General features: G+C 40.4%; 1 protein-coding gene across 3 annotated transcripts in view; it reads right to left on the minus strand.

Annotated features, from left to right (window-relative positions):
• Positions 1-326: 326 nt before the first annotated feature.
• Positions 327-18399, minus strand: part of dedd1 (death effector domain-containing 1) — a 33810-nt gene continuing 15737 nt past the window's right edge. For all 3 annotated transcript variants that reach the window (XM_060921546.1, XM_060921549.1, XM_060921547.1), the window contains exons 5-6: positions 5487-5874; positions 327-1382 (exon numbers count right to left, since the gene is read on the minus strand). In XM_060921546.1, the coding sequence (XP_060777529.1) occupies positions 1376-1382; positions 5487-5874 (395 nt within the window). In that variant the 3' untranslated portion in view covers positions 327-1375. The remainder of the gene's footprint in view (positions 1383-5486; positions 5875-18399) is intronic.

Raw genomic sequence — 18399 nt, forward strand, 5'->3', positions numbered from 1 at the left:
CCTCCGGGCGCTCCGGTTTCCCCCAGAGTCCAAAGACATGCAGGTTAGGCTAATTGGTGGCTCTAAATTGACCGTGAGTGTGATTGGTTGTTTGTCTCTATGTGTCAGCCCTGTGATGATCTGGTGACTTATCCAGGGTGTACCCCGCCTCTCGCCCATACTCAGCTGGGACAGGCTCCAGCTTGCCCGTGACCCTACACAGGATAAGCGGTTATGGATAATGGATAGATATTTATATACTACATTTCTGTTCAGGTTGCCTGGGACAACAAAGTGTTAAGCAGACAACTGAAAATCAGACAAAAAAAAAAAACAATGGAAAAAAGCACTTGTGGTAATATTTAATACAGAATTAAATTCAAAATTGAAATATAAACATCTATACATGCGTTCATTAAATTAAAACGTTCACGAAAAAAACCCATAAGGAAAAAGTAGGACAGCAAGAAACCATTTTGACTCACCAGACACACAAGAGAATCACTACCTTTGACTACTTCTTTTGGTTTACATTTTCTTTAGATGATACAAAGATAACACGTGTATTAACCTATATATTCTGAGTAATAAAAAAAAAAAATCCTCTAAAGACTCAATGTGGTTGTGACTTTAGCTGAAGAAGAAGACGACTGCAGCTCATCTGAATCATCTGTTCGAGTGAAAGTGTTCTTTTAAGAATCCCGTTCACTGGAAATAATTCATTACTTTTCCCAAAGCATCTCGGAGACATTCTGGGCCTGGGTGTTGGAATGCTGGTGTTTATTGCGTAGACGTTATGTTCCATCTGGTCCATAAATACCAGGTAAGCTAATACCACAAAACAAACCCCCTACCACTGTAGGTACATTTTTGTGATTAAGGTGACAAATAGTGACCATATTTGCGGACCAATCTTGGTACTTTCAGAACAATATCTCTGGTTACAAACTATATTATATAATTAAGCTCAGATGCCTAATCGACACAATTAGAGCAAAACCATGGCAAATCCTCGTCCATTGCCCAGATACCCTTAACATAAAATACAAATCCACTTTCAGCTGGGTCTCCTTTATTTCCTATTATCTGTGGTGTACCCGAAGACATACCGTACTGTAACGCACAAATTAACAGTAGTGCAGGAAGCGGCCCAGAGCTAACGTGTGGTCTGAACACGTGTGCCATCCATTAGCCTACAAACACGTGTCTAGGGAGAACTTGGTACCTGTTTGGTAAAGTGTTTGTGTCTCTTTCAGTTATACTTGAATTCAAATCTCTCTATTTCCTCTCGAGTCATACACGGCCCATCCTGCATTGTCGTGATTAAATTAACTCGAGAGCACTGTTCTTCTTTCTTCTCTCTTCTTTTTTTTTTTTTTGGCAGCCTTTAGATTTCTTAGGATCTGGGAACAAAGGAACAAAATTAGTGCACTTTAGGGAAGCCTTTCAGTGAAATTAGGGACAAGCAACTGGAAGCATGTTTAACAGATAGAAGAGAAGGGAAATGGATGAGATGAGAGAGGACGGCAAACAGTACCAATAAGTGGGAGAAGAAGGGTTAGGGTTAGTGTGCCTGACAAACATGGAATTGTGCTGATTAAGACAATAAAAATGAAAATAATCAACATTACATACAGTGATTATTGCTAATCACATCATCGGTGGTAATTCATTGGTAGAAAAAAATATACTTTCTGTATAAAATTAGAGTTAACTGGACAAAAAAAAAGGGGGGGGGGGGGGGTGCGGCACAGTGGTGTAGTGGTTAGCACTGTTGCCTCACAGCAAGAAGGTTCTGGGTTCAAGCCCAGTGGCTGATGATGGGGGCCTTTCTGTGTGGAGTTTACATGTTCTCCCCGTGTCTGTGTGGGTTTCCTCAACAGTCCAAAGACATGCAGGTTAGGTTAACTGGTGGCTCTAAATTGACCGTAGGTGTGAATGTGAGTGTGAATGGTTGTTTGTCTCTGTGTCAGCCCTGTGATGACCTGGCGACTTGTCCAGGGTGTACCCCGCCTTTCGCCCATACTCAGCTGGGATAGGCTCCAGCTCGCCCCCGACCCTGCACAGGATAAGTGGTTATGGATAATGAATGGATGGATGGATGGCCAAAAAGGTCTCAAATGAGAAAAGCTGATGGTATCTACTGCCCCCTAGTGGCAGCAATTATATTTTACATTCCTTTAAAAAAGAAATGGGTCGTCAATATCCAGAACAGACTTTCACGTTAAAAAACAAACAAACAAACAAACAAACAAACAAACAAACAAACATACATTTTTGCAGACTACACAGAAATCACCACTGAAAAAGAGTTTCATGCTAACCTCATAAACACATCTTCTGGCGTTGAATAAATTTCTTAAAGGGGAACTGAAGTCATTTTTAAACTTGCTTTATTTCTTAATTAACGTGTTATTCAATGACGTTTTCGGTTTCAGTAACCTTATATCACGACTCGTATTGGCAACTAATTGCAATTAAATATTATACTTATTCGGTTTTTAGCCATGTTGAATTTAGTTCGTTTGGTCCACGGCAGGCATCACTTATTCGCGCCATCTTCACGAGACTTGTGCGAGACTTCGAAACGTCAAGTGTCAGCCAGGTGTCGGTGCCACCATTTTGAAAACTGTTTTCCAAACAAAGTATTGCACAAAAACAAGTTTAAATGACGATTCCTGCCTACTTTTTTCAAACTTTCCTGATTGCTATCAAAACAAACAAAACTTCCAGCTTGATTACATCAGCATTCGAAAGAGGGCGTGCGCGTATTTTGACAACCCCATGTCTGAAATCGCTCCCTACTCACTATATAGGGCACTATATAGTGGGGACGCCATTTTGTAGTGCTGTCCGAAACCTTAGTGAGGATTATCTAATCTCATCTCCTGTAGCAGCTTTATCCTGTTCTACAGGGTCGCAGGCAAGCTGGAGCCTATCCCAGCTGACTACGGGCGAAAGGCGGGGTACACCCTGGACAAGTCGCCAGGTCATCACAGGGCTAGTGAGGATTATTTACACCCTATATAGTGCACTCAAAGTATCCCACAATGCATCACGAAAAGTAGCGTACAACGATGGTCGCTAACCAAAGCAATATATCCCATCATGCATTGCGGTCGCGCTGAAAGAAATCAAATTAAAAGTCTCAAATTTGATTTAATAAAAGGCAGCAGCAAAGAAGAAAGTATTCAGCCTTGATTTAAAAAAACTGAAAGATGCAGGTACTTTGTATTGATTAATGTGGGAAATTATACGCTCAGTATAATATGGATTTATCACAAAAACACACGCATGTATTTATTATTTTGAAAACCCACCAGCCGACTGATCTGGCACGTTTTAATTGTGCGACAGTAATGACGCAAATACCAGCGCGACGGAGTAGCGTCCGAAAGCGTTTTTTCATTTTACCAATGAGCTCACTATATAGTCCTCTACAACCTCAATTCCAAAAAAGTTGGGACAAAGTACAAATTGTAAATAAAAACGGAAAGCAATGATGTGGAAGTTTCAAAATTCCATATTTTATTCAGAATAGAACATAGATGACATATCAAATGTTTAAACTGAGAAAATGGATCATTTAAAGAGAAAAATTAGGTGATTTTAAATTTCATGACAGCAACACATCTCAAAAAAGTTGGGACAAGGCCATGTTTCCCACTGTGAGACATCCCCTTTTCTCTTTACAACAGTCTGTAAACGTCTGGGGACTGAGGAGACAAGTTGCTCAAGTTTAGGGATAGGAATGTTAACCCATTCTTGTCTAATGTAGGATTCTAGTTGCTCAACTGTCTTAGGTCTTTTTTTGTCATATCTTCCGTTTTATGATGCGCCAAATGTTTTCTATAGGTGAAAGATCCGGACTGCAGGCTGGCCAGTTCAGTACCCGGACCCTTCTTCTACGCAGCCATGATGCTGTAATTGATGCAGTATGTGGTTTGGCATTGTCATGTTGGAAAATGCAAGGTCTTCCCTGAAAGAGACGTCGTCTGGATGGGAGCATATGTTGCTCTAGAACCTGGATATACCTTTCAGCATCGATGGTGTCTTTCCAGATGTGTAAGCTGCCCATGCCACACGCACTAATGCAACCCCATACCATCAGAGATGCAGGCTTCGGAACTGAGCGCTGATAACAACTTGGGTCGTCCTTCTCCTCTTTAGTCCGAATGACACGGCGTCCCTGATTTCCATAAAGAACTTCAAATTTTGATTCGTCTGACCACAGAACAGTTTTCCACTTTGCCACAGTCCATTTTAAATGAGCCTTGGCCCAGAGGAGACGTCTGCGCTTCTGGATCATGTTTAGATACGGCTTCTTCTTTGAACTATAGAGTTTTAGCTGGCAACGGCGGATGGCACGGTGAATTGTGTTCACAGATAATGTTCTCTGGAAATATTCCTGAGCCCATTTTGTGATTTCCAATACAGAAGCATGCCTGTATGTGATGCAGTGCCGTCTAAGGGCCCGAAGATCACGGGCACCCAGTATGGTTTTCTGGCCTTGACCCTTACGCACAGAGATTCTTCCAGATTCTCTGAATCTTTTGATGATATTATGCACTGTAGATGATGATATGTTCAAACTCTTTGCAATTTTACACTGTCGAACTCCTTTCTGATATTGCTCCACTACTTGTCGGTGCAGAATTAGGGGGATTGGTGATCCTCTTCCCATCTTTACTTCTGAGAGCCGCTGCCACCCCAAGATGCTCTTTTTATACCCAGCCATGTTAATGACCTATTGCCAATTGACCTAATGAGTTGCAATTTGGTCCTCCAGCTGTTCCTTTTTTGTACCTTTAACTTTTCCAGCCTCTTATTGACCCTGTCGCAACTTTTTTGAGATGTGTTGCTGTCGTGAAATTTCAAATGAGCCAATATTTGGCATGAAATTTCAAAATGTCTCACTTTCGACATTTGATATGTTGTCTATGTTCTATTGTGAATACAATATCAGTTTTTGAGATTTGTAAATTATTGCATTCCGTTTTTAGCTACAATTTGTACTTTGTCCCAACTTTTTTGGAATCGGGGTTGTACGTATATAGTAATTCCCTCTAAAGGGAGCAGTGAATGCGTGAGTGATTTCGGACACAGGAAACGATGGCAGATGTAGGTCACTGATTTCCGCTGTACGTTTTACTTCCGTCCTACGATGTCTCGCACAGGTCTCAGTGCATCTCGTTTACGGCCGTTGCTTTGACATACGGACTGATATATTACAGAGCGTATTTCAAACACTCATAACTTGCTATAGAAGTGACAAACTAGCGATAAAAATGCATTCCTATATTTAATAAAATGAGATGAATAGAATTTTGATTAAAAAAATTTGCCTTCAGTTCTCCTTTAAAACACCACACACTGACTCTTCAGCTGCTGTTAAAGGCTTTTTCGGTACAGCACTTAGAACAAGAACTCAACCAATTGGAACCAGTGTCCTTAATTCTCTCTAATCAGCCCTTGACCTCTGTCTGACAGCAAGGCCACTTTCTTACCTGTGCACTGGGCCGCTTGCTGTGTTGTGTGTCTGGTTGCTGAGCAGTAGCTTCCTGCCCTCTTCATAGTCGTCCTGGTCGACGCTGACCAGCAGCCGCACGCCCTCTTGCCCAGCCGCTCTCTTCAGCGAGTCTGTGATGAAGACGCCCTTGAGCGCCTCCAGCAGTGCGCCACTCAGGTAGTCGGCCCAAAACGCGTCGAGGTTCTGCAGCTCGGAGAACTTGATGTCGCAGACGATGGAGCCGAGGTCACGAGCGCGCAGCAGAAGGCTGGCACGGCTGAACAGTTCAAACCGGCGCTCCAGAGGCTGTTGCTTATCCGAGGAGACCCTGGCACGCAGGGCTGACTCGTGCTCCGAGTACTCGGCCCGAACACGCAGTCTGATATCTGCCGTGAGGAAAGAGGAAAAGGAGGAGAATGGAGGAATGGAAAAGAAAGGACGAGTGGAGGGATGGTCAGTCAGGTGCCAGCGCAGGGATGAGTTGATTAAGACAGGGGAGCGGGGGACAAAGTAAGAAAGAAAATCAGAGAGGCCATGCAAGTAGGATGGGTGAAGGGTATTAATGAATGAGAATTTAAAAAAAGGAAAGGTTGCAGTGAAAGTAGAGTAGATGGACAGACAAGAGAAGAGAGGGATAAAAAGGTACAGAAATAAGCAAGAAACTTTTGTCATTTACCAAACAGACTCAGCATATCAACAAACAATGACTCTAAAGAGGTCTCGGTTGTTCTTTAACGGAGTGCAAGAGGACAGGATTTCTTGGCTGAGTAGTTAATGGCCTTAATGTGAAACTATTCTGCTCAGGAGCACTGAGGCTGTAAGCAGCAGGGAGCTGCTTCGGAGCTCAACAGCCTGACAGTAATGACTGAAACCTGAACTGAAATGATTAAAAACATTCATCTGGTCCAGAGGTGACAGCTGAATGTTTAGAACTACATTCAGAAATTAAGTCAAAAAAAGGAGAATAATGATTTCAGTTCGAGGAGCAGACAGTCGAGAAAGGGTTTACACTCGTCAGTTCTGACTGAACAATGGATCTGGCAGAAGACCATTCAGTGTAGTTACACTTTAGAGATTGTCAGGAATATTTAATCGAACAAGCACAACTCAAAATGGTGGTTTTCAGGTAACTTTCCCAGATGGTATACACTTAACCCACAATGGCAAATGATTTCCAGCACTTTGCGGGGGATACAGCATTGTTTCTTACAGGTCCTCTGCATTATGGTGAATTTTCGACTGTCCCATTTTAACCTCACACCCATTTTGGAGTCACGATTCATTTTTGGGAAATTCAGCATTAAAACGTCCACCAAGCGACGGCTTAGCGTCAGGGAATTCAGTGTAATCAATGATCGAAAACGCACTTCCTCAGTCCTAAAAATCTCACTTATTTCAAGGTGGACTTGTCATTGAGCAGAACTGGTCTTTTGCTTTGAACTAAAATGTTTCAGAAGCCGAGTGGTCGGAAGTAACACAGACTACTGAAAGATGGCGCTACCTTGTGGTCATTTCGAGAACAGGAGGAGGAACTGATGTCATGCAACAGCACAGGGCACAGAGATGGCAAGATACGATTGAAAGATACATACTGAACCAGTGCTTCGTTGGGATGTCATTTCCTTTCATGTCATTTCATGTCAGAAGAGGAGTGGACCCATCGATCTTCAGAACATTGCTGCAACACAAATCCAACCCTTTCCGCCCTCAACCAACCGCACTCGCTTTACATGTTCGGTGACTTAAAAGCGAAAGAATACCCTTTGGAACTCCATGAGTATCAAAAGAGAATCAAATCAAAGTTTTAAAATAATAATAATAATAATAATAATAATAATTTCAGGAGAATGTTATGAGAAATGCAAAAAAAAAAATATATATATATGAGTGATTCCACGCTTATGGGTACTGAAATGGGGACATGAACTTATTTTTAAAAATTCACCTAAAACCATTTCTTTTTTTACCATCAGGTCACAAAGCATGTAATCTTTAATGAATGATATGTTAAAAGATAACTTTAATTTTCTGAGATGTAATAAAAACATATTTATATGCCAAAGTCAGAACGTAACAGAAGTGTTGTGGACATATATATTCTCAATTTTAACAATGTAGAATTACTTTTTGAAACATAGGAAGGTGATGTTTTAGCAAATATAATTAATAAACATGTGTAGTAGAATAAACATACACATTCTTTCAATAAGATTAACATGGTATATAGCTAGATTGTAATTAATTTGTAACAGACGCGAGATGGACAATCGTAACAGAAGTAATGGAACAGACATCATTTTGGAACTCATAGGCTTGACTTTGGCATATAAATATGTTTTTATTACATCTCAGAAAATTAAAGTTATCTTTTAACATATCATTCATTAAAGATTACATGTTTTGTGACCTGATGGTAAAAAAAAGAAATGGTTTTAGGTGAATTTTTAAAAATAAGTTCATGTCCCCATTTCAGTACCCATAAACGTGGACTCAATCATATATATATATACACACACACACACATCTTTAACTGAGCAATTCATAGTTATTATAAGTGTTAAAGATTGAGATACTTGTCTAACAGCATTTACTTCAATATAATTCTAATACAGCTAGTTTATGTGTGAAGAAATAATAATAATAGGACTTTAGACACAGGTTATCACTACAAGGAGACTGAATGTGATTTATAAACATTAGCAAACTAAACCTCCCTGCACATTACTATCCGTTTATAATCACTGTCCATATCAAAATACTGTAATGGAAATGAACTAACTAAGATAATACCACAGTGAAAGGCAATTTCTTAGCTCTTAATTTTGTACACCTTCAAGAGAAAGGAATAAAAGCATACACATCTCTGTAGGCTTTTAGAATTGAGTATAGAAGCAGGTAACTAAAGAAACATCAATCTAATTGAGATTCCCCCCTCCCCCCCCTCCTGGATCTACAGTGGATATAAAAAGTCTACACACCCCGTTAAAATGCTAGGTTTTTCTGATGTAAAAAAAATGAGACCACGATAAATAATTTAAAAACTTTTCCCACCTTTAATATGACCTATAACCTGTACAATTGAAAAACAAACAAATCTGTTAGGAGGAAAAACAAACACAAGAAGGTTTTGGGTCAAAATTGACTGGTATTTAGAACTGTTCATAATTCCCTCCACCTTGACTAAAGCCCCTGTTCCAGTTGAAGAAAAACAACCCCAAAACATGATGCTGCCACCACCGTGCTTCACCGTGGGTATGGGGTTCTTTTGGTGATGCGCAGTGGTGTTTTTGCGCCAAACATACCTTTTGGAATTGTGGCCAAAAAGTTCAACCTTGGGTTCATCAGACCACAACACATTTTCCCACATGCTTTTGAGAGAGTTGATGTTTTTTTTTTTTCAAAATTTATCCGGGCCTGGATGATGTTCTTTGACCCTACCTCATAGTCCAGACATATGGAGAATACGGGAGATTGTGGTCACGTGTAGTACACAACCAGTACTTGTCAGAAATCCCTGCAGCTCCTTCAGTGTTGCTGTCGGCCTCTTGGCAGCCTCCCTGACCAGTTTTCGTCTTGTCTTTTCATCAATTTTGGAGGGACGTCCAGTTCTCGGTAACGTCACTGTTGTCCCATATTTTCTCCACTTCTTGATGACGGTCTTCACTGTGCTCCATGGTATATCTAATGCTGTGGAAATGTTTTTGCACCCTTCTCCTGACTGATACCTTTCAACAATGAGATCCCTTTGATGCTTTGTAAGCTCTCTGTGAACGCTGGCTTTTGCTGGAGGATGCAACTAAGTAAACGTCTGAACTTTATTTGGGGTTAATCAGAGTCATTTTACTTGATGGCAGGTGTGAACCCAAAAAGACTGAATGCTGTAATTAAATCAAAAGGTGCTTCAATAAAGTATTAGTTTAAGGGTGTGTACACTTACAGTATGCAACCAGCTTATTGTACATTTTTTATTTTTTTATGTCCCCCCCCCCCAACAGATTTGTTTGTTTTTTAATTGAATTGTACAGGTTATAGGTCACATTAAAAGGTAGGAAAAGTTTTGAAATTATTTATTGTGGTCTTGTTTTTTTACATCAGAAAAACCCATCATTTTAACGGGGTGTGTACACTTTTTATCCACTGTATCAGGTTAAAAAAATGTATATTAAATTCAGTGTTGGTTTGCACACAACAAACTGGAAACATAAATTGGGTAAAAGCTTTTTTTTTTTAAACAAAAAAAAAACAAAAAACATTCTCCAGAAGAGATCCAATGACAGCGTACATTCGCATAGCACTTTCCATTTTGTTCCATTTGTAAAGCATCTCTCATGCCATCATGCAGCGAGGACATAGTGCTTTCTGCATTGTTAAAAAAAGAACATCTACACAGAGGTTCCACCTCCATTTCCACCACTTTGTATAGGCAGATTATTCAGAACAAAATATATGAACCAACAGTTTTCCTCTAATGATTGCTTGTGTGTGTGTGTGTGTGTGTGTGTGTTCTGTTTACAGAGAATCAGACAGGAGGTCATTTGAGCAAAATTACATTAATGGTAAAGTTAGGTGTCTAATTTCCAGATTTTTCTTTTGTTGTTATTTACAGTATAAATAAAAACAGGTCATTTCATTTTCCAGCAAAACACAACCTTTAGGCACAATTTTACGAGGAGCTGCTCCATGCGAAGAGCTTCCACACTATATCCATCCCTCTTTTGTGACGAGCAACAAACCAAGACGGAGGGAGAGAGAACAAGAGCAGGAGGCTGCTGACCAACCGCTCGCTATTTTATCTCGTTCTTTACATTCGCCCCCTCTCTCTCTCTCTCTCTTAGTATGTGAGGATGGCCAACTTGTTTTGTCCCTGACACTTGAGTCAGTCTGTTTTTCAACTGTGGACACAAAGGAGAGAGAAAGAGACAAGCAGAGTTTGGGATGAACGTTTTCCAAAGGCTGTTCCTCTGTTGCGGTCAAAGCAGGCAATTTCATAAGCTTCAATTCTATATGGGTAGAAATAAATTTAATTTGTAGCCCCCCCCCAATGATATTTACGTCTACATTTCTTTTTTTAAATTTGATTTTCAGCAAGAGCTCTGTTGGGTCATTTTCCCCAGAACTGCTCACACAATGAAAAATTGGACATTTCTCAAGGTTGAGCTACCACTCAAGGCAGATTCAGGTCTGATATTGTTATTGACTTCCTCGGTTTTGATCAGTTCAAATTAGTGCTGTCAAGCGATTAAAATATTTAAATCGCGATGAATGTCGCGACTGTCATAGTTAACTCGCGATTAATCGCAATTTAATCGCACATTTTTGCCACATGAAAAACCATTGTAATTCTCTTATCAGCATAAAAAAGTGAATGGGCTTGCTTTGTACCAATATTTTTTTTTTTTTTTAATTGCAGAGCATAACACGTCTTGTCACAGCCACTGACATCCATAACTTCCATATTAGATGAGAAAACCAAGGGATGAAAAATAAAGTGCTTATCACTGTGAAAATAAAAAAATGTTTTATTTTACTCTTCATTAGTTTCTTCTGAAGAGAAGTATTTGCCATAAAAGAAGAAAAAAAACAGATAAAAATAAAAAAAACATTCATCATACGTTCAAAAACGTTCATCATAGTGTGGCACTGTATTCTCTAATTCTCACTGCTTATAACTCTACACCTACCCGGTGGAGATCAGCTGGGAAACTGAAGACTGAAGGAACAGTATTGAAAAGTATTTTTCCAGTCTCACCTGTGAAAGGTAATCCCATGTGATCTCGTTTGGACGGTAAACCTGTTGGTACAGTTAAACGCAGCACATGAATGAGGCGTCTTTATTCTCGGCTACTGTCTAGACGCTATAGACCCCTTTCACTGACGTCACCCGAAACCGGAAGTAAACAGACCCTGCGCCATTTTGGAAGACCAACAAACTCGTGATTAGGGGAAAATAACAGCAGCGGTATGTGAACTCACGAGAATAAAGTGGAGTGGCAAACGACTTAAACAAACAAATCTGAGCTGTTTTATTTATGATTTATTGGCCCAACAGTAGACTTGAAAGAAACCTGTGTGAGACTTGGCAAAAAACTGTGGATATAATGGATAAGTCTGTGCATGATCTGCGGACACTTTGAGGTAAGCAAACGCAAGAAATTCAGATTTAAAACATGCTAAATTGGCCCCAAGTTGATAACTGTATGAGGAGCAAGCCTCCCAGACTTCTACAATTTAATAATAATAATAATTTAGGATGGTTTGGGGCTTGCTCGCTGCTGCCAGGTTGGTTGTTGAGTAGCCTGACTGGTTTTTTTTTTTCTTGCGTGTGGTATCATTGTTGACGCGAGGTTGTTTTTTGAACATGCCAATGCGGACACGATTTCCCCTGATGAGTTATGACTTCAGACGCGATGCGTGTGTGGAGGTGTGGAGTCCGCGTGATATGTGCGTAAGATAGGCTTCTCATGTGTTTGGAGAGCCGCACTCCGAGACAAGCGCAAGCGCCCCCCCCCCAAGGGAAAAAAAGGGACCCCCCGAAAATATTGGCATAGTTTGAACACTGAGTGTAGGCACTGGGTGTAAACAACAAATAGTTTACAATGTCTGGGTAGCAAACAGATGGCAGAATTGGTGTCCGGTCCTCCTTATGTTTCCATTCTCCCTTGCCCCGAGTCTTATCATATGGGTCAAACCCATCAATCACAGCCAGTTTCTCCACATACCGTGCCCTTTCTGCAGCTGGTAATGTACTCACATAACCAGAATTATCAGCCATCGTGTCACTTTACTCTCGCTCGTACTTTGTTTTATATTGTGAGTGCATGTACTTGGTCTTCCAATATGGCGCCTAACAAAATCTCGCGGCGCGGTGACGTCATGTGAAAGGGGTCTATACCAGAGACGGGTGAAGAATCTCCACTTTGCCCCATCCAATATGGCGGCGAGGATGTTTATATGTCTATGCCTTTCTCCATCACTCACACGTACTCTTATTGAAGCAGCGCGCGACAAGCCTCAACAGGAACTACAGGTGACTCGCAGGGCCAAATTAGAATTTGCGTTAACGGCACTATTTTTTTTAATCGCGTTAAATTGAGATCGCGTTAACGCGTTATCTTTGACAGCACTAGTTCAAATGAAACGCATTCAGGAGAACCCTGATAGCTGTGAAAGGTCTGTGACAAAGATATTGTTTTAGAACAATTTTCCCATTATATGAAGGTTCCTTTCCCATTTAGCAATGATGACAAACAAAAGAAGAAATTTTCTGCCTTTCTTGAGTCAGTTCTGTGGTCAACAACTTTCTCCAGAATTCTGTACTAGTTTGTTCCCCCAAAGGTCTACCAATAGCACACAAACAAAATCAGGTCTTTTGGGGAAAATCATGATTTGAGGCAGTGAATTGTTTTATAAAATGGTAACATTCAGCACTTTCACCCCTCCTCTTAACCGAGTGAGGAAGGTAAACTTTTTACCTTGGACATGGACCAGGCTTCATGAAGGAGCACGCGAGTGAGAATGCACACACTTGGCTTGAGTGTGTACGATCGCACAGAGAGGACAGCGCACGCCCTTTAGTGTGGCGTGCACTCTCTCTTTCTCTATCCGTTCTCCTGCTTTTCCTACCCATTCCTGTGTCAACCTGCTGGAATCAAATGTGGGGTCAATAGAGCAAAGAGCACTTTCAGCACGTTCAGGAGCAAAAGGTCAAAGGTCACAGGGCATTCATGGTAAAGCAGGACTGCATTTTAAAAAAGGTAAGCTTCTTTTAAGAGTATAACCAACACGTTGTAGGCATCATGTAAAGCACACAAAAATAGTGAAAGAGAAACTTCTTCCTTTCCAGAACGAGGACCTTTTTATGTGAGAAACAGGAAACAATAATCTTTTTGTTTGATCTCAAGGTGCTTGGATGAATGCTCAGTTTATTCTTTTGGAATTTTTTATCTTTCTTTATGATTTTAGTGAGAACAGATCGATTAAATGGAACAAATCATTCATTGAAATGAATAAGCAAAAGAATAAACAAAAAGGGATCTCGTTCCAAAAAAAAAAAAAACCCCCCCCCAAAAAAACAAAAAAAACAGCTTGCGGCTGAAAAATTGAGTTACTGCTCCTAACACACCGACTGCAATGTATATTCATCATTTCCAAGGAGCTGAACTATGCATGCTCCCTCTCTTTTTTTTGGGTTTCCAAAGTTTAGGAGTTTGAGCAGTAATGAGGGAACGTGAATGAGGGCAGTATAATCTCATTCATTCAGCTGCACACATACTGACAAGTAGATCAGCGAGCTTCGCCAAGTTCAGGTATAGAGGAGAAGAGAGTTATACTCTAGAGAACCTTAAAGCGTTTGCTTTCATTCAGAGCAAGTGCATTTCATATAACGTCCCAGCATTATGTTATGTTGAGAAAGCCAGAGAGAGAGAATGAAGAGAAAAGATAATGTGGTCATGCAGAATGAAGCAGTCGAGCAATCTGAAGTGAGACTTAGGCTACATCCACACGACAACGGCAACGAGATTTTTTTTTTTAAATATCGCGTCCACATGGACAACGGATCAGTAAAATATCAGGTACATATGGCAACGCAAGGCTTGCTGAAAACGATGCAATACACATGCCACACCTCTACGTGCGCTGTAAGACGGTCCCATCAGAGACACCAGAACAATAGAAGTAGTAGACGCATGCGCATAAACCCCTTCTTCTGTAGCATCAGCCACATAAAGTTTTGATTATTAATCAGTAGCGTAAAACGAAAGACGCGGAAAGAGGAATGAATGGGGGTAGATGGAAGCCGGTACGCAAACATTCTGATATCCTCCAGAATTCTTTAATGGTCCGGAATAAATTGAATGCTACATGTTGATGGATTACTTTGTTCTTCTACGCCCTTTTTGAGGAATGTATTGTCGGACTTAAACCAACATCTGAAGAGGTGAGATCGCTCCTTTTTTTTTTTCCTATTTTTGCTGGCGGGATTGTTTTTGGAAAGCGCACGGGCGGTGCGCGGTTTTGGTTACACTGCTTACGCAGTGTTTGGACTAAAGACTCTGCCCTAAGGGCTATTCTCTCACTCTCTCTCACTTTGCACCATTACACAATAAATATTCACAGTGAAAATATTTTGTAAGCGCGTTTCATGAACCAAGTTATAGGATTTGTTGACAACTCGCATCGAGTTCGTTACACTTCTACCCGGCGTGAAGCACTGACAGTCATGTGGTTGTGACGTCATCGTAAACAAATCCGTTCTACTCATCCAGACGACTTCGCAACAGCGCCGTTGCCAGATTTTTCCACTCTGGAACCCATTCTCAAAAGACTTCGTTTTGGGGCACCCAAAATGCCGGTGCCATGTGGAACGCCAGGCCGAAACGATAAACAATTTTATCAGATTCACCTGAATCCGTTGCCGTGTGGACAGGGCCTTAAACAAACACTGGAAATAACATCTATTAGTTAGTCAAATATCTCACATGGGAAAGAAAGAGGCCGTTTAGATATAAATGGAGTAGAATGCAATAAACAGTGAAAAGGTCCATTAAGTAATACATTCACACTTTAATTAGGAGACCATCAGTTCCTGCCTCACTAACAACAATCTACCTCTTTCAGCCCTTTAACTCTATTCTGACAGTTAAGTGCTATTTGTACACATAGGGCAAGGTTCAGCCAAAACAGACGCATGTTTCAGCTATGAACAATTTCAACCCAAAACTTATGACTTATTTACCTTTCTAAAAATAAAACTTTTTTAATATAAATATGACCTTATGAAATAATCAATCAATCTGCCAAGCCTTGGAGAGCTAACGAACAGGGGTAGGTTTCCCGATAACTTTGCCCTTTAGGGCTAAAGAGCGAGTTGAGAGACTTTCTTCAGCAATGAACGTCGTCTCTGTACATGGTTTTCCCAGATTCACTCGTAAGGAGAAGTCTTAAAGAGGAACTGAAGTCATTTTTAAACTTGCTTTATTTCTTAATTAACGTGTTATTCAATTACGTTTTCGGTTTTAGTAACCTTATATCGTGACTCATATTGACAACTAACTGCAATTAAATATTATACTTATCGGCCTATTCGGTGTTTAACCATGTTGAATTTAGTTCGTTTGGTCCACGGCAGGCGTCGCTTATCCGCGCGATCTTCACGAGACTTGTGCGAGACTTCAAAACATCAAGTGTCAGCCAGGTATCAGCGCCACCATTTTGAAAACTGTTTTCCAAACGAAGTATTGCACAAAAATCAGTTTAAATGACGATTCCTGCCTACTTTTTTCAAACTTTCCTGATTGCTATCAAAACAAACAACACTTCCGGCTTGATTACATCAGCATTCGAAAGAGGGCACGCACGTCTTTTGACGTTGGCAGATGTTGGTCACTTTGATTTCCGCTGTACGTTTTACTTCCGTCCTACGATGTCTCGCACAGGTCTCAACGAATCTCGTTTACGGCCGTTGCTTTGACATACGGACTGATATATTACAGAGCATATTTCAAACACTCAGAACTTGCTATAGCAGCGACAAAACAGATATCAGAAATGCATTCCGATATTTAATAAAATGAGATAAATAGAATTTTGATAATAAAAAACTTGTCTTCAGTTCTCCTTTAATAGTAACATTATGAAGAGTTTTTTTGCAATGTGCATTCTGGATAAAGGCATTAGTAGTTGCTAAATCCAGCTGGTGAGGTCACATAGTGTTCGTTTTTTTCTTTTGTTTGTTTTAAATACCAAAAAAACGACAAAATATAAAGTGTTAAAAATGTTAAAATATTGTATTGTCATTAAGCATGACATATATAATGTGGTAATTAATAATTGAAACTATTTTACATTTTTAGGCAATATTTTTTTTATTCCAAGCGTGTTTTTTTTTTAATTAAATGAATAAATGTTCACACGAAAGGATGAGCAAATAATAAACTAAATGTGTTCCCCATGCTCGCTCATTTTACTGTTACTCAAACTGCAGTCAGGATTATTTCAACTGTTATCCACAATGCCAAGTTGGCAATGTTTTCCCTTATATGTGTGTGCAGAGAGCGAGAGAGGTTTTAATCTGTGTGTAAAAGGAGGTCAATTATATACATAAGGAGATGAATAAATACAAGGTCAGTTCAACCTCCTTGGTACACACAGATCACCCCCCTCCCTCACACACACGCGCACATTAGAGATGCAGAAATTTGTCTCATTTATGACACTAAATGAGATAATCACTCACCTAACGGAGTTAAATTTGATGAAAATGTGGTGATACCCATATGTGATTCCATAACACACTGAAATATATTCATAATGTTTTTCATATATTTATGTAATAATTACCTCGATGTACTTGCAATTTACAAGGAAAATAATTAAACACTGGCAGCAGACTCAACACCAGTTTCCCCCATTGTCTGTAACAGTCCCTTGGAGGCGCGTGCACATTCTGTGTATTCGTCTGCAAGCGAGTCGCTCTTTGTTTTGAAAGGGTGGGCCGGGTCGCTTGTAAATTCAGAGCAAACTAAAGGACTACTTAGGCTACGATGTTGTTCAGGAAAACCATGTTAACTTAACGATGGACCTTAGGAGGTAATTAAAGACACTCTTGACCTTAAAGGAACAGTCCACCGTACTTCCATAATGAAATATGCTCTTATCTGAATTGAGACGAGCTGCTCCGTACCTGTCCGAGCTTTGCGCGACCTCCCAGTCAGTCAGACGCAGTCAGACGCGCTGTCACTCCTGTTAGCAATGTAGCTAGGCTCAGCATGGCCAATGGTATTTTTTGGGGCTGTAGTTAGATGCGACCAAACTCTTCCGCGTTTTTCCTGTTTACATAGGTTTATATGAGCAGTGACATGAAACAAGTTCAGTTACACAAATTGAAACGTAGCGATTTTCTATGCTATGGAAAGTCCGCACTATAATGACAGGCGTACTAACACCTTCTGCGCGCTTCGGCAGCGCATTGATACGGAGCTCAGATATCAATGCGCTGCCAAAGTGCGCAGAAGGTGTTAGTACGCCTGTCATTATAGTGCGGACTTTCCATAGCATAGAAAATCGCTACGTTTCAAATTGTGTAACTGAACTTGTTTCATGTCACTGGTCATATAAACCTATGTAAACAGGAAAAACGTGGAAGAGTTTGGTCGCATCTAACTACAGCCCCAAAAAATACCATTGGCCATGCTGAGCCTAGCTACATTGCTAACAGGAGTGACGGCGCGTCTGACTGCGTCTGACTGACTGGGAGGTCGCGCAAAGCTCGGAGAGGTACGGAGCAGCTCGTCTCAATTCAGATAAGAGCATATTTCATTATGGAAGTACGGTGGACTGTTCCTTTAAGAGGCTTTCGGGAAACCCACCCCACCTTTTTTTGTATCTTGCACATGCAGGAAGTTGAAGGAGATGGCATCGAAGACACTGTGCACTGGCAATTTTTTTGGACAGGATTTAGTATGCTAGTGGACAGTGCGTTTAATCATGGCCTCGTAACTAATTAATGTGGTTACGATCCAAACATTACAACAAATTTAGTGTGATTGCAAATAAATGTGATATCTATGCCCAGGAACATTCATCAGCTTTTCGCTATAGTATTTGGCTAGTAATATTATAACTTTATTTGAATTCTTATAATTGCAAATTAATGATTTGTTGAACATTGTATTGGGCCTTGTGTTGCAGTTACTGAAGATATTGCTCGATCGATCAATATGAATGATCGATCGATCGTATTAGTCTAAACTGTGATTTTATCCCCAGATATTTGAAGTTTTAGGGCAAGTGCTCGGTTTACAAGGAGCAGATCTAGACTCAACTGAAATCCTCCTGCCAAAACAGCACGAGAGGAGGACAAAGCCTAGAAACTCGTGAGGTGTACGGGGTTAATTTCAAGAACCTGAACG

Source organism: Neoarius graeffei, chromosome 5, assembly GCF_027579695.1.
Source record: "Neoarius graeffei isolate fNeoGra1 chromosome 5, fNeoGra1.pri, whole genome shotgun sequence".
Taxonomy (NCBI): Eukaryota; Metazoa; Chordata; class Actinopteri; order Siluriformes; family Ariidae; genus Neoarius; species Neoarius graeffei.